Source organism: Takifugu flavidus, chromosome 22 (assembly GCF_003711565.1).
Source record: "Takifugu flavidus isolate HTHZ2018 chromosome 22, ASM371156v2, whole genome shotgun sequence".
Classification (NCBI taxonomy): Eukaryota; Metazoa; Chordata; class Actinopteri; order Tetraodontiformes; family Tetraodontidae; genus Takifugu; species Takifugu flavidus.
In genome coordinates this window covers 7,623,983-7,638,350 of record NC_079541.1, presented here as the reverse complement: position 1 = coordinate 7,638,350, position 14,368 = coordinate 7,623,983, and the positions used below count along the sequence as shown (strand labels likewise).

At 46.6% G+C, this 14,368-nt stretch overlaps 3 protein-coding genes across 9 annotated transcripts in view; 2 read left to right on the top strand and 1 right to left on the bottom strand.

Moving 5' to 3' along the window:
- The first annotated feature begins 432 nt into the window (after window positions 1-432).
- Window positions 433-3,255, top strand: kcnj8 (potassium inwardly rectifying channel subfamily J member 8). Its single transcript, XM_057022175.1, has 6 exons — window positions 433-1,004; window positions 1,461-1,609; window positions 1,716-1,876; window positions 1,954-2,093; window positions 2,400-2,616; window positions 2,804-3,255. Exons 1-6 carry the CDS (start codon window positions 640-642, stop codon window positions 3,038-3,040), a joined length of 1,269 nt encoding a protein of 422 aa, XP_056878155.1. The 5' UTR covers window positions 433-639; the 3' UTR covers window positions 3,041-3,255.
- A 352-nt stretch (window positions 3,256-3,607) lies between these two features.
- echdc3 (enoyl CoA hydratase domain containing 3) lies at window positions 3,608-5,884 on the top strand. 2 transcript variants are annotated; one of them, XM_057022176.1, is made up of 6 exons: window positions 3,608-3,780; window positions 4,327-4,448; window positions 4,530-4,627; window positions 4,765-4,965; window positions 5,086-5,264; window positions 5,358-5,884. In XM_057022176.1, exons 1-6 carry the CDS (start codon window positions 3,644-3,646, stop codon window positions 5,509-5,511), a joined length of 891 nt encoding a protein of 296 aa, XP_056878156.1. In that variant the 5' UTR covers window positions 3,608-3,643; the 3' UTR covers window positions 5,512-5,884. The 2 variants fall into 2 exon arrangements, with proteins under 2 accessions (XP_056878156.1, XP_056878157.1); XM_057022177.1 differs by having other exon boundaries at window positions 3,639-3,802.
- Window positions 5,885-7,457: 1,573 nt separating this feature from the next.
- usp6nl (USP6 N-terminal like) overlaps window positions 7,458-14,368 on the bottom strand; it is a 28,796-nt gene continuing 21,885 nt past the window's right edge. For all 6 annotated transcript variants that reach the window (XM_057022154.1, XM_057022150.1, XM_057022151.1 and 3 more), the window contains 9 exons: window positions 13,946-14,053; window positions 13,764-13,873; window positions 12,549-12,597; window positions 12,349-12,469; window positions 12,175-12,269; window positions 12,024-12,089; window positions 11,846-11,945; window positions 11,615-11,767; window positions 7,458-9,714 (listed from right to left, as the gene is read on the bottom strand). In XM_057022154.1, coding sequence (XP_056878134.1) covers window positions 8,264-9,714; window positions 11,615-11,767; window positions 11,846-11,945; window positions 12,024-12,089; window positions 12,175-12,269; window positions 12,349-12,469; window positions 12,549-12,597; window positions 13,764-13,873; window positions 13,946-14,053 — 2,253 coding nt within the window. In that variant the 3' untranslated portion in view covers window positions 7,458-8,263. The remainder of the gene's footprint in view (window positions 9,715-11,614; window positions 11,768-11,845; window positions 11,946-12,023; window positions 12,090-12,174; window positions 12,270-12,348; window positions 12,470-12,548; window positions 12,598-13,763; window positions 13,874-13,945; window positions 14,054-14,368) is intronic.

The window sequence follows — 14,368 nt, the reverse complement described above, 5'->3', positions numbered from 1 at the left end:
AGAAATACAACTATATTTCACCAATTTCCATTAAAAAAGTAGATTTTAAAATGTTTGAGGAAGAAAAATGAATTAGAATTGGTGATTTGCAAACACTGATAGCTGAGTCTACGTAAAGTTTGTAGCTGAATGTTAACAACTTAGCCACAATTTCGACGATAAGATTATTTTACATTTTGGCAACTTGTACTCCTCGAAATACTTTGTGTTTAAACACGATCACCTAAGTTTCCATGCTTAAAATCTGTGCGCGGCTTTGGAAAATGATTAATAATAAATAATAATAACATTAAGGGATGATTACCGAGCTTTTTAGAAAGTTACTGAGGTTAAAACATCGATTAAGAACTAACTTAAAGCCGCGTGGGTGGGAACAGCAAGTACATTATGATTTTCCGATTGTCCGTGAAGGCAGCGGGACCCGGGTCTGGTCCGGCCTGGACTGTGGAAGTTCGCCTACGTCAAAAAGGGGCCTGGAGACTGTCCCAGCCCTCCGAGGAGCTGAGTGGAGGCGGTGCACAGCCCAGACTGCGCACCCGTCAGCGATACTCAGCAGGTGGACACGCGCCATCCGTGCGTAAAGACGCGCTGAAGACGCACTAAAACTTTACTTTCCGCTCCATCATCATTGCCAACAGGATGCTGCCGAGAAAAAGCATCATCCCGGAGGAGTTCGGCCTGCCGGGGCTCGTCTCCCGCATGCCCCGAAAGCCGGTGTTCAGGGACCGTGTCAACAAGGCGCGCTTCATCGCCAAGAACGGTTCGTGCAACCTGGCGCACAAGAACATCCGCGAGCAGGGCCGCTTCCTCCAGGACGTGTTCACCACGCTGGTGGACCTGAAGTGGCGCTTCACCCTCGTCATCTTCACCACCACCTTCGTCAGCAGCTGGCTGCTGTTCGCTATGTGCTGGTGGCTGGTGGCGTTCGCGCACGGAGACCTGGACCCGGAGCGGCAGAACGGGACTACTGCGGCAGGACGGGACTACTGCGTCACTGACGTCAAGTAAGACAAAATGTCCCTGAACTGATCAAACTTTTAAAAACTGAAGTGTGCGACATCTTTCCTCTGCCCCCTCCTCCTCCCCCTCTTCCATTTTTAAACCAAGTAGAGGAAGGAGAAAGGGAGGAAGATAATGATGACAGGAAGTCAGGAAAGCACGAGTGCAGACGATGGACCCTTCCTTCTTTCTTTCCTTCCTTCCTTCCCTCCTCCCTCCCTCCTTCCTTCCTTCCTTCCTTCCTTCATGACTGGATGTACGTTAGCCTCTTCACACTGAACAAAGTATACAAGTCAACTTTCACATGGTTGTGTCACCACTTTTGTCCAGAGAGGGCGCTCGAATCAACATAAACTCGGATTGAAACAGCTGCAACATCTGGCTGAACAAAAACTTTGAATATAAAACAATTTTAAGCTTGGATCCACAGGTTGAAAGTTTAAAACGATGTTCATTTTCAGGTCATTTACGTCCGCCTTCCTGTTCTCCATCGAGGTTCAGGTGACCATCGGATTTGGTGGACGGATGATAACGGAAGAGTGTCCTGCTGCCATCGCCTTCCTCATCACGCAGAACATCATAGGACTCATCATCAACGCCGTCATGCTGGGTGAGGAAGGATATCTTTGAAGGAAAGATTTGAAAAACAAGGACAAAGGTCATTGTAAATCACGTACGCTCCCATTAGCCAAACTACCGATTTTCCTGATTGTCAGGCTGTATCTTCATGAAGACGGCTCAGTCCAACCGTCGAGCGGAGACGCTAATCTTCAGCCGTCACGCTGTGATTGCAGTCAGGAACAATCGGCTGTGTTTTATGGTTCGCATCGGTGATTTGAGGAAGAGCATGATCATCGGAGCGACTGTCAGATTACAGGTGAGAACCCCACCAGCACATTTAAACCACCCATGATCCCTTGTGTCCCACTCAACATTACACTGCGCCCCCTGCAGGTGGTGAGAAAGACGACGACTCCGGAGGGGGAGGTTATTCCCATACATCAGATTGATATACAGACAGAGAGCGCCCTCAACAGCAACAGCCTCTTCCTCCTTGCGCCGCTCATCATCTGTCACATCATTGACAGGACCAGGTACAGTGGTGCACGAGGCATAGTGGAGGTCAAAGGTCAGGGGTTCCGCGGTGTACAAGAGTTCACAAATGGCTCTGACCAAAGACACACATTGAGCATAAAACTCCAACGACGACAGTACAAAACAAAACAATCAGCCTTAATGCCTTTTTTAAGAATCTGCAGCATGAATGTGTGATCTGCTCACTGCTGCCACCTGCTGGTTAATAAAGAAAATACACAAGAAGACTGATCAGTTTAATTTTGCTGTTTTATTTGTTATTTTTTGTTTAATTTCTGACATCAAGACGTTCTTGCCCTTTGCAGCCCGCTGTACGACCTGTCGGCCATGGAGCTGCAGTGCAGCGACCTGGAGGTGATCGTCATCCTGGAGGGGGTCGTGGAAACGACAGGGATCACCACGCAGGCCCGCACCTCCTACATCTCCGAGGAGATCCAGTGGGGCCACCGCTTTGTTCCCATAGTAACAGAGGAGGAGGGTGTGTACTCGGTGGACTACTCCAAGTTTGGAAACACAGTCAAAGTAAGATTTAACAATTTTTATGATTAAAACTACCTTGATGTTCAGCCCACTTTTATTTTATTACAATCGCTGTATTTCCAAGGGACACATAATAAAATGTGGCCAAATAGAACAATTGTAGCTGGTTATCTCTGGCTCTGCGAGATTCTACAACCATTTTAAACCTGTTCTCTTGTTTTTCTTGAAGATAGCAACACCCCTGTGCAGCGCGCGGGAACTGGACGAGAAGCCGTCCATCCTGATCCAGAGCCTGCAGAAAAGTGAGCTGTCGCACCAGAACTCGCTGAGGAAGCGCAACTCGATGCGACGCAACAACTCCATGCGTAAAAGCACAGGAAGTGTGCGCCGGAACAACTCTGGACTCACCAAAGTCCAGTTTTTTACCCCAGGCGATGGCGTTCAGAACCTAAACGCCGTCACCTGACACGAGGCCAGAAAGATTGTTGTTATTGGTGTTTCTCCTGCTTTGGTCAGATTCTTCCTTGTCCTATCTCCTGCCTTATCCAAATTTTACCTCACAACAGTTTTACTAATAATGTTTTATACAGAGTGTACTCTTGGTCTTAATTTGTAAAAAAAAAAATCCTTTCATTCATTGTTTTTTAATTGATCCCCATTAAACAAAGTACAAAAATGGTACCATCTTTTACCATCTGACAGTTTTCATTAAAAAGATATTTGAGAATAAATGAGTAGCATGTGATGGCAAATCAATCCCAGAACTATAATGTGTATCTTTCACCTGACTTTGCCTTTGTTTCGTTTGAGAATAAATGCACTTACAAGGTACAGCGGCATCAGTGTCCTAATACTGGTATTGGTTAAGGGAAAATTTTAATAATAATAGTTTTCCTTATGGTAGTATTTTAATCAAAACCCATTAATGTAACACTACAAAGGCTCCACGCTACAGTATAAACTCAATCGTCAGTGTTGGTTGGAAATGAAACTGAATAAACAAAGTTGTTTTGGGCGTCGCGTCGATGACGTCACCAAACCCGGAAGTGGCGCGGAGCGGAGGGTAAACATGGCGGCGCGCTTCCTCTGCAGAAACGTCGGCGTGTTCCAGCTGCACAGGACAGCAACACGGCTGACACGGGCCCGCTTCTGCAGCCACACCGAACCGGAGCCGCTGACACTGAGACAGCAAAGTGACGGGATCAGGTACCCGGACCGCGGCCGCCATGTTAGTTATCAAAGTTTCTTAATGCACATGTTAATTTATTAAAAACAAAAACCCGAGTTTGTCAACAACAGAAGGTGTTATTACAGCAACACGAGAATAACACTCACACTGTCAGTGCTGGAAAATACGGTTTGACTTTTAAAAGTTTTTAATTGACCCTCAGATTCTACGGAAGCCGAGAGGCAATGTACTTTGACCGTTCATCCCCTCCCAAACAAATAAAATCTCTTAAATTAATGTAACACATTTTTTAGATAAATAAATGTCTTTATAAATAAAATATGTCACTATAGACAGTGAAGTTTCCCCCCAGTATTAATAGACATTTAGTATATCACATTTAGCATATTACCAACCACAAAGTTGTGTTCGACATTTTTAACTGATATATGTCATTTTTCCATCTCTTATATTGTGGCTCTTTTTCATTGCAACAAGAATAAAAGCTGCGCCCTGACTTTGCAAAAAATATGCTTTAATGTAAAACTGTTGTAAACAGATAGCAACGTTTTGTCTTCTTCCAGGAGAATAGTTTTGAACAACCCCAGAAAGAGGAATGCTCTGTCTCTGTCCATGCTGGAATCCCTCAGAGAAAACATCCTAACAGACGTCGATAGTGAAGAGCTCAGAGTTATTATCATATCAGGTGTGTGTTCATCATTGGTGATGGGAGAGTGATTACATGTGTGCTTTAATATGTGTGTCTGTGTGGGTGTGTGTTTGTCAGCGAAGGGCCCAGTGTTCTCCTCAGGACATGATTTGAAGGAGCTGACATCAACTCAGGGCAGAGATCATCACACAAAGGTGTTTCACACATGTGCAGAGGTTAGTCTGTGTAAATAAGCTCACATTAATAATCAAAGGTAAAAATAAATAATGCTGTAGACAATATATGACATAAGTTTTGAGAGAACCGGCCTTCTAATTTCTTAATAAACACCATTTTGTCTCTTGTGTTGCAGGTAATGACTCTTGTACAGGACATACCCGTTCCCGTGATCGCTATGGTGAACGGCGTTGCCACTGCAGCTGGCTGTCAGCTGGTTGCAAGTTGCGACATTGCTGTTGCAACAGAGAACTCCACCTTTGCAACCCCGGGTGTCAATGTGGGTCTGTTCTGTTCGACGCCGGCGGTGGCCATTGGCAGAGCCGTGCCGAGGAAAGTAAGCTTAAGCTTCCATGTCACATCTGACAAAACATGATTCGTTAAATATCATTGCTAAGCCAGTATATTGGTATGTAGCCTGCAATAATTCAGCAATGCTAATTTGTATCTTAACCAGAAAGCCATGGAGATGCTGTTCACAGGAAGTCCCATCTCTGCCCATGATGCTTTGCTGCACGGTCTCATCAGCAAGGTGGTGTCGGAGGACAGACTGGAGGAGGAGACGTTAGCCATCGCCAGGCGGGTGTGTCAGTCCAGCCGCCCTGTCGTCGCCCTTGGCAAGGCCACATTCTACAGGTAATACTCCTTTTTTTTTTTTTTTACTGTAATAGACATTCCTAGAAACAGAGAGGCACACAAATGGTTTCCTTCACATCTTCTGCTCCAAAGACAAATGGCTCAGGGTCGGGATGCAGCTTATGCCACCGCCTCTAAAGTGATGGTGGACAACCTGGCTCTGACAGATGGACAGGAGGGGATCCGGGCCTTCATAGAGAAACGCAGACCAGTGTGGAGCCACACAGCAGAAAAAGCTCATGACTGACAGTGATGATGCTGAGCGGGGTCCAGTCCTCCAGATGCACCGCCTGTTAAATGTTACGTCCCTGTAGAGGGTTTAATTACTTCTGTTGACACTACAGAAACTATCTGGGCCTTTTTGTGTATTTTTACAGCTGTGGTAAGAAGATGGAGGCATCCAGGGGATTCATATTCAATTATGAAGAACCTGTAATGCTAACAGAGAAGGACAGATGCATTCTTAATGACAATGATGTTCAATTATAACAATCCTGGAAACTGGGAAATGATTGTTTTTTGAATAAACCAAAAAATTCTCAGCCTTTAGCTTAAAATTGCATTTTAGAAATGCCCAAGTCTATGATAAGAGCTGTATATAATTAAACATATAAACCATAGGAGCTGTATCATTTGCATTTTTTCTCTCACTATAAAGAATTCTATTTGCTTTAATTTATTTTGGTAAAATCTTAAGTTTGGTCCTTGTCCTGCATTGTAATCAGAGTTGAATTAATTGAATTAAAAATACCATGAATATGACCATAATTAGATGTTGGTAAATTGTAAGTATACATGTTTGATTTAATATATATGACGTTCAAACGGGAGACTTAATAAAAATGATAAATATAGTTTTATGCACATTTGTCATAATGAGCAGAATCACTCCCGGTCGCCATCTTTGTTAATGACGAGGTTGAGTCATGGATTTCAAACTTTCTTGGAATTGATTAATCTATTTATCAAACTCTGGGAAGCGTTTTATTTCTTCCTGGATTTAATCTTTGTTGTTTATCACCTCAGTGTAAGCTGTTTTATCCCGGTCTGCTCGCTTTCATGTGGCTAGCTAAGCTAAGTGTTAGCGTAATGTTTATTTTCGCTACTTTTTAGGTTTTGGGCCCAGTATGTGGCCATCTGTTGTATTTTGCATTTGTGCACGTCTCTGCATCAGATATTTGCATTTGTTGCTTGGTTATTTTTGTGTGATGGACGCTGGAGGCCATGTTAATTAAGATTAGCTGTAGCAGGTGAGCTAATGGCGTGTTTGTTTGAGTTCTATGTTTATTTTGCATCCGTTTTTCCACACATCTAAATATATGGATGCTTACGACTCGCATCACCGAGGTTTAAGGAGACATTTTATACATGTATGTTTTATTTACATCTAAAAGCAGGTCATGATGGGAATTATAATTGTTCGTGAATTTGTCGAGTCTCTTTGAAGGGTTGTACTTTTAGTAAGTGGCCACACGATGGCGGAATTTGTAAGTTTGTAAGATATGACGATAATTAAAATATTATTTGTTTTGTATCTGAACCCTTTAACAGTGATAATATGATATTGTTGTGTCGTTAAATGGTTTTTCAACAGTGATCTCTGTATTTATTTAAATTGAAATAGATATAGACATATTTTGAATTATATTTCATTTATTTCCATGTTGGTGAACGAAATAACAGGTTGTAGTTATATGTGATGGCCACAAGATGGCGCGGTCTGGTTAATGTGAGCGCGAGGCAGGACAGAAATATGCAGGAGTCTTTTATTCTAAAAAAATATATATTTCGGATTAAGAGGAGCAGTCATTCATTGAAATATTTTCCTCTCGTTTAATATTGAAGCAGATTATTGTGTGATTATGATAATATGATTTTATCCAGTCATTATTAACGTTTGATCTCTATATTAGTTTTCCCAAGAAATTGAAAGGTCATTTAATATAATGGGGACTACAAATAAGTTAGTTAAAATGTCAGGAAAATAGTGCAATAAATGTCGAAAAGATTTCTTCAAAGGTCTTATAGTTGTGAAAGTAAACTAGTGCAGAGCTTTAGCCTGGTAATCCAAAATTGATCCATATGTCAGGGCAAATATAAAGTAAAACTGAAACCAAATGATTGGTTTTTATTATTATTAGTTAACTAAATCCAGCTGAATGCAGTTTTAGACACAATCACAGCAGCAACGGCTTGAACAGACTTTCATCCACCTCATTTTATTAATTAAATGCCTCAGAACGGTCAGTTGTTGACAGGAATGTAAAGAACAGAACAGCTGATCAATAACAGCAGTGATTGACTGTTGAAATGTGACCTGTAGTGTGAGCTCGTGTCAGCAGCAGTTCATACGACAGTGTTGAGCAAACATAAAGACGGTTAATGATAGCGTTGACTCCAAATGCAATAAAAAACAAACATAAAAAATACATTTTTTTAGCCCTCTTTCCCTCAAGGCTGTAAGTACATTAATGTTGACACTGGCCCTTTGTAAATCACACGTGGTCCTTAATCAGTAGAACACCACTGAAACAATAAAATTGAAACATGAACAAACTCAATCCACTCCAGTGGAGGCCCTTCAGATGGTTTTATACTAGAAATACTTTAACCACTCTGAAAAATAACATCTATATGAGTAGATGGAGCTCCAATGTAAATATCTGCTAGTAACTTAAAAAAATAAAGATGAAATATCAGTGAACGTTATCTTCCCCTGATAAGAGAATATTAACAAAACAATTCTACTGTACATTTCAGACTCTAAAAGATCATCTGTATATACTGTCACCTCATCGGTCACTTACATCCAAAAATAAAGTTACATTTCAGTCAGTTTTCCCCCTCTTTGTACAGTATAAATGTCAGGCTGGTGTCTGTAGCGTTGATGTATGGAGGGTCAAAGGTCACAGCACAGCAGCGATTTGTGGCCTCTGCTGCTCTTCGCCACAGTGTCAGCGACTATAAGTCAGTGTTTCCTTGGTGTCTGCGCCTCCTGGTCACAGCAGCATGGACTCCTGCATGGCAAAGGCCTCCTGGGCGTGCCTGTAGTGCTGTCCTCCGAACAGCTGGTGGTGCTGTTGCCGCATGGTGGGCTGCTGCTCCTGGAACTGGGGTCCGTAGTGAGCCGGGGTGTCTGGGAACGTGAACACTGGAAGCGGGGACATTTGTGCCTGTTGGAAACTGGGCGAGCGAGGCATTCCGCCGGGTGACTGGGGAAGGAGCCCATCACCTTCAGGCTGCCACACCCCGCTGTCTGACAGGGAGTGCGGGGGGTCTTGTTCACCCCTCTGATGCCCCTCCTGTCTATAGTTTGTTGAGGCAAAGACCTGTGAGGACGAGGTGAACTGCTGCAGGTAGATGGGGGTGGATCTACCTTGGGGGAGCTCCGGAGGAGCTCCGACATTCCTGGAGTTCTGGTTGGGGTTGGTTGGCGGTTGTCTTCTGTAGGTGGTGTAAGAGTTGTTCATCGGAAGCTTCTGTCTGTCCCTGGTGGAGCGTTGGGTGGTGGCGTACGGCACGTTGGACGGGATGTACTGTGAAGGCGGCCCGTAGGGGCCGTCCTCTCTGTGGTCCATGCTCACTGTGAAGGCGTGGTGAAAGATGGGAACCTCCCTGGTGGTTCTGACCGGCGTGGACCCCTGTGGAGGGGTCTGGTACCTGATGGGGCCCCTTATTGGACTGCTGTGGTAAAACGGAGAAGGGTGTTTGACCATCCTGGGACCTGGCGCGGTGCTGCCGGCCAGACCGGGTCCGTGGGCGGGGCTGGTCTGATTGCTGAAGGGCGCGTCGCCGCGTCCGGTTCTCATCCCGGACGGAGGACGTTCCAGCTCCAGGATCTCAAATTGCTTCCCTGGCAGGTCAGGCACATTGTCGTACTGAGAGGCGTTGGAGTCCCTGTTGGAGCCTGGGTCAAAGCCCTGGGACTGCGGCCCCCGGTTCGCCGGGGCACCGTCTTCCGGACTGAACGGGGCCGGCGACGCTCCTCGACTCAGCGCGACGTTGTGGACAGCAGCTGCTCGGACTTCTTCCAGCTTGGTCTTGGAGGGCTTGACCCAGCGGGGGGTGATGTCTTTGTGTGAGCTGGAAGAAATGGCGTTGGAGTTCTGGTTGGCTGTGGCGTGGCCCTGAGGCGGCGGCGGCGGCACCGGAGTTGGGGTTTGCCTCGTTCCCCTCTCTGGTGTGGTGGTGCTGGGCTGTTTATGCTCTTTAGGAACCTCCCCCGACCCCCTGGAGCGGGAGTCCCTTCGGCGGACCAGTCTGTCCAACGAGTCCCTGCGTATCCGGCTGGGAGGACGGCTGTCCGTCTGGTGCTGAGCTACGGGACTGGGCTCCCTGGGGGGCTTGACGGGCTCGGCGTGGCTCTGACCATTCGCCACGTGGTTCGCCGTTGCAGCCAGCTCGGGAGGAAGCTGCCCGAGCGGCTTCCTGGGAAACTCGTCGTCTTTACCTGGAGGAAGAGGAGAGCAAATGTTGAAGACGTCCAGGGAAGAAGCTGAAGTGCGATGAGGAAACAGACTGCGTGACGCTGATTCACATCCACGATGAGCCACAACAGGACATGGGTTCATGCAACATCACTGGCATAGAGGGGCAAAAACAACAGACAGAACAGCTGCAAAAGGGCAAAGAAATGGAAACCCCGTTGGAATTATTGTTTGAGATCCCAAACAGCTGGATAAGGATGGGCCATCGGTGGAATTCTGAGTTTAACTCCTCAATGAAACAGGATTTAAGTGCAGACATGAAGAATCAGACTTGAGATCACCTAAATCAGGAGTTTTCTGTTTGCTGATTCATGCTGTCGTAGATGTGATTCTGCTTCCTAGCGGCTTAAATTTCCTAAGCTAACATTGAACTTTTGCTGAAGTCTGTAGAGTAACGACTGGTGGTTAGCAGGATAAATAGTCTCTTTAATCAACTGAGCGTTTACCTAAAGATTTACTTAGTTCTACAGAGAAGCCTCCTTAGATGATGTGTCCTATCAGGAGGAGGAGGAGGAGGAGGATGTCTGGGCTCTGGAGCCTTCTGAGTGCTTCACAGAGGAACTAGAATCTTTCCAGAATGTGCTTCTAAAGGTTCCTGCTCATCACACGAACACTAATGTTCCATTTTCTTATCCTCAGCATCAGTGGGTGTCATGGTGACAGGAGCTGCAGTGGGCCTGGATCCTCACCCAGCAGGTAAGTCAGATCCTTTGACTGTTCACGCTGTTACTGCCGGGCGATTAAATCAGATCTGTAGCGTCAGGATGAGTAAAGACGTAGACGAAGAGGCACCCACGCGCGGTTAAACTGTCAGATCGGGGCAGCGAGCTGCCCTCGGATTGCCTCGATGTTCTACAACTGTCTGTCAAGTTTGTGTGATGGAGATCTGGACCGAGCCAGTTGGGTGGTCCTGCGGGGAACATGTGATGGTGAATTTGACATGTTCTGTCGCCAGAACTTTCTGTTCATCCTGGACCAAATTAACGCTGCATCATCTCTCTCAGAACAGGCACTTAGTCAAGTCTTGTGAGATCTCCATCCCACAACAAATGGGATCTTGCACTTGTTGGCAGGGATCTGATCCAACAGCACTTTGTTGCGCCGTCCTGACTGTTTAGACAGGTACGGCTGTGCCTACGTCGATAATCATCATCTGATGAAAACGCTTAGTCAATGTTTTAGCTCAGTTGGATGAGGGGCTGCACCAGGGGTAGAAGGTTGGCGGTTCAAACCCAGACCTCAGCACTTCTCTCGCGAGGGAGGAGATGCTCACAGCTGCCCTGTAACATGGCAACAGCTCAAACAAATCAAGTTTTAAAATCAGTAACATAATTAGCTGCCCCAAAAGTTGGCAATTAAGGCTGTAATGTTTTCGGCTGGCCACCAGAGGGCGCAGTCTACTCTGAATATGCCAACATGTACATTTGCAGTCACCCTACACAAACTGGAAGATACCAAGAACTGAGGCAACATCATAAAACATTAGAGGAGGAAACAGAAAAAAAAACCCAGCTGGAAAACAAGTGAAGGAAAAACTGCAGTGCTGTGGACGGACAGACAGAGGGACAGATGGCAGAGACATGAAGAGAGACGACCAATCAGGATAGCCCACCGATTATTGTTGTAGGAGGGGATGTGAGCCCCACTCACAGCCACACTTTTGCTGTTAGCTAACAACATTTGGAAGAAGAAAAGAAGGTAGATTAGAAAGTGACACAGCTGAAAGAGACAGACGGCAGGAGACCTCAGGTCAGGAGAACGCCTGAAGAACCGGCAGCAGTTCCTCTACTAACTCATCTAACTCCTTCACATATGGACTGAATAAACTAGGTCGATAATGGTTTTGTCGGTGCGTGTCATCACCTGGCGCAGGCAGATCCAACTTCGCCCTCCTGAGCTCCGTCATGGACGCTTGAAGCTGTTCGATGACAAAGTCATCTTCAAAGAAGAAGTTCTTGGACAGGGTTTCCTGCAGGAACTCCACCAGCTCCTCCATCGAGAGTTTCATCAGGTGTTCTGGAGGGAAACGCAGGGAAATGAGAGGAACGTTTGTAAGTTCTGCTGCCGTTCCAACAGCCAGGCCGCCCGACTTACTCTTGTGCAGTTTGAGGATGGTGTAGGACATGGCTGGAAGCAGTCTTTCACCTTCCAAGATGTAGATGTCCCAGATCCTGAGGGTGAGGGTGAACGGTGTCTGCACACCCACAGCAGGTCACATGATGACTTGACGCTAACGTGGTGAGTTACAATGACAGGTTGAGGATGTACTCACTCTGTCCAGGAAACACTGGAAGAACCACTTCATGGTGTACAGACTGGTAAACACCTCCTGTTTGTCCTGCAGCAGCACAAACACTCATCAGCAGGTCAGAATAAAAACAAAGCTCACGCTCGTGACGCTCGTGACGCTCGTGGCCTCCCACCAAGTGTTGCTTCAGTTTGGACATCGTCTTCTTCAGAATGCGGTCATGGTGCTCCTGGAAGCGGATCAGCTTTGGGAAACCAGGCACGAAGAACCCTGAAGAAGTAACCAGAATCCCGGGCTGAGAAGCAGCTCCTCTGGACCTGCTGAACGAAAGCGTGGTCGGACGTCTTACCGTGCATGGCGTGCTTCTGTCCGGACAGCAGTTTGACCAGAGCCCAGAAGGCGTCTTCTTCGTTCATATAGATGAGCAGCAGGGCCGTGATCTGGCTCATCCCCTGACAGTAGCCCACCTCCTGCAGCCAGAGTCAGACTCGGTGCTACAATCTAGACCCTCAGACAGATGCTGCACCCCGACCGGGCAGAAGAACTCACCGTGTTGTAGATGGAGTAGGCCGTGAGGACGTGGAAGAGCGCCTGCTGTCTGCCGAAACAGAGAGAGAGCAATCAGTGTCACTTGGTAAACATATAAGTCAAGTTTGACAGCAGCTCAATAATGTATTTCGCTCCTTAATGCTGATGCATGTCATCGAGGGAACCTTGTGGTTGGATCGTTCGAGCCAACAGTTGGTGGACATCAGCCCACCACAAAATCTCTCCTCATGTCTAACCCTTCCCTGACTGGTATAATTACAGTATACCCCAGTATAAAACCTTATCGTATGGACATTAACAGCTACTCAGAAGGGGGGGGGCGCTCCTGCCAGTTTCTGGATCTGATACGGCTGACGGACAGGAAGGTAAATTCAGTAGCTGCAGCCCTGAAGGAGATTATTCGCGCCAATTTCTTGGCAAATTAATCAAATCTGCTCAACAGGAAAACAAAATTCCCATATTTATACCCATTTGCTCGCATATATAATTGACTAGCATTCAAACACTGTCCAGGAGATTCGGGACAAACATAACTGCTGTGCTGGAAGCCTCAGCAGAGGAAGTAGAGACCTGGCACGTCTCTCTAAGCTCTGCCAAGAGGAGGAAGCTGTGTTCCTGGCATTCAAAGGGCAGGTAACCTTAGTAACCCCGATCAGCCGCCGTGTTTTGTTTATTATGCTCAAAAATAGGTTACAGCAATTGATCTTTCCACATGCATCAATTTGTCCCAGGTCTCCGTCACCCAGGCCTCGATAAATGGCATAAAGGTTTCTGGTGATCAGCAACCTGGCTCAGGCTTGAGTGGACTTAGCCCAAGTCTTGGTGACCCTTTGGGATTGGGAGCATTCGGCACCTCTACTGAACAGGCGAGAGGAAGACGGGAGGAGGAGGATTCAGGGGCAGACAGCAGCAGTGCCAGAGGTTTCAGTCATCAGGTATGATGAACTTAGTCGCTGCTGTTTTATTCTCACTCATAGTTTACTGACTTATTTTCTTGTCCTTTGATCGGCGCTGATCCATATTTGGATCTCTTTGCCAGCGGCGTCCAGCCCACTAGATCCACAAGCAGCTCCACTTCCTGATAGCGCTGCGCACAGACCCGAGGACACCGGCTTGGATTTGTTCCCCTGTGGATTTGGTCCTTGAAGAACGGTCTTTCAAGGACCAAATCATCGGTGTTCCACTCAAGGTAACGTTAAAAGGTGATGGACTCACTTGACGTCATAGCGGTTCATGAACATGATGTGGTCCCTGTAGGTTCGATTCACGTCCAAGTCGATCTGTCGGACGTCGGGGGAGAGTCCTCTGGCTCTGGCCTTCAGTTTCTGAAGATGATCCAGGAAACAGGTGAGTAAAACATCAAAATCTGGCTACAAGCTTTACTCTGTCGCTCAAACCTCGTAAAAGTCCTTCTTCTCCTCCTTTATTTTGGGAATGTCGAGCAGGAGACACCACACCTCCCCCCGCAGCTGCAGAGGAATTCCCTTATAGATCCTCCGGACCAACTGGAAGGAAGCACACATCAACAGAGCAGTTAGAGAACCGGGATCAGATTAGAACTTCCATTCATTGAGTTCATTGGCATGAGGATAGTTGGGTTTTTCCATTAAAGGAGCCTGATTTGTCAGGTTTCAGCCATTAAGAGAGATTCCATGAATCCATGAAGCAGACAGGCAGAAACCATGTCCGAGCGCTGGTGCCGGGCTCTGCCTGGGAGCGGAAACAGGGAAGGGCTTTGGAAGGTGAAGCGCGACCATCTGGCTGAGCGACTGCAGGAGATTGTGGACGGAGCCGCCGCTCTGCATGCAGATCAGTTCACA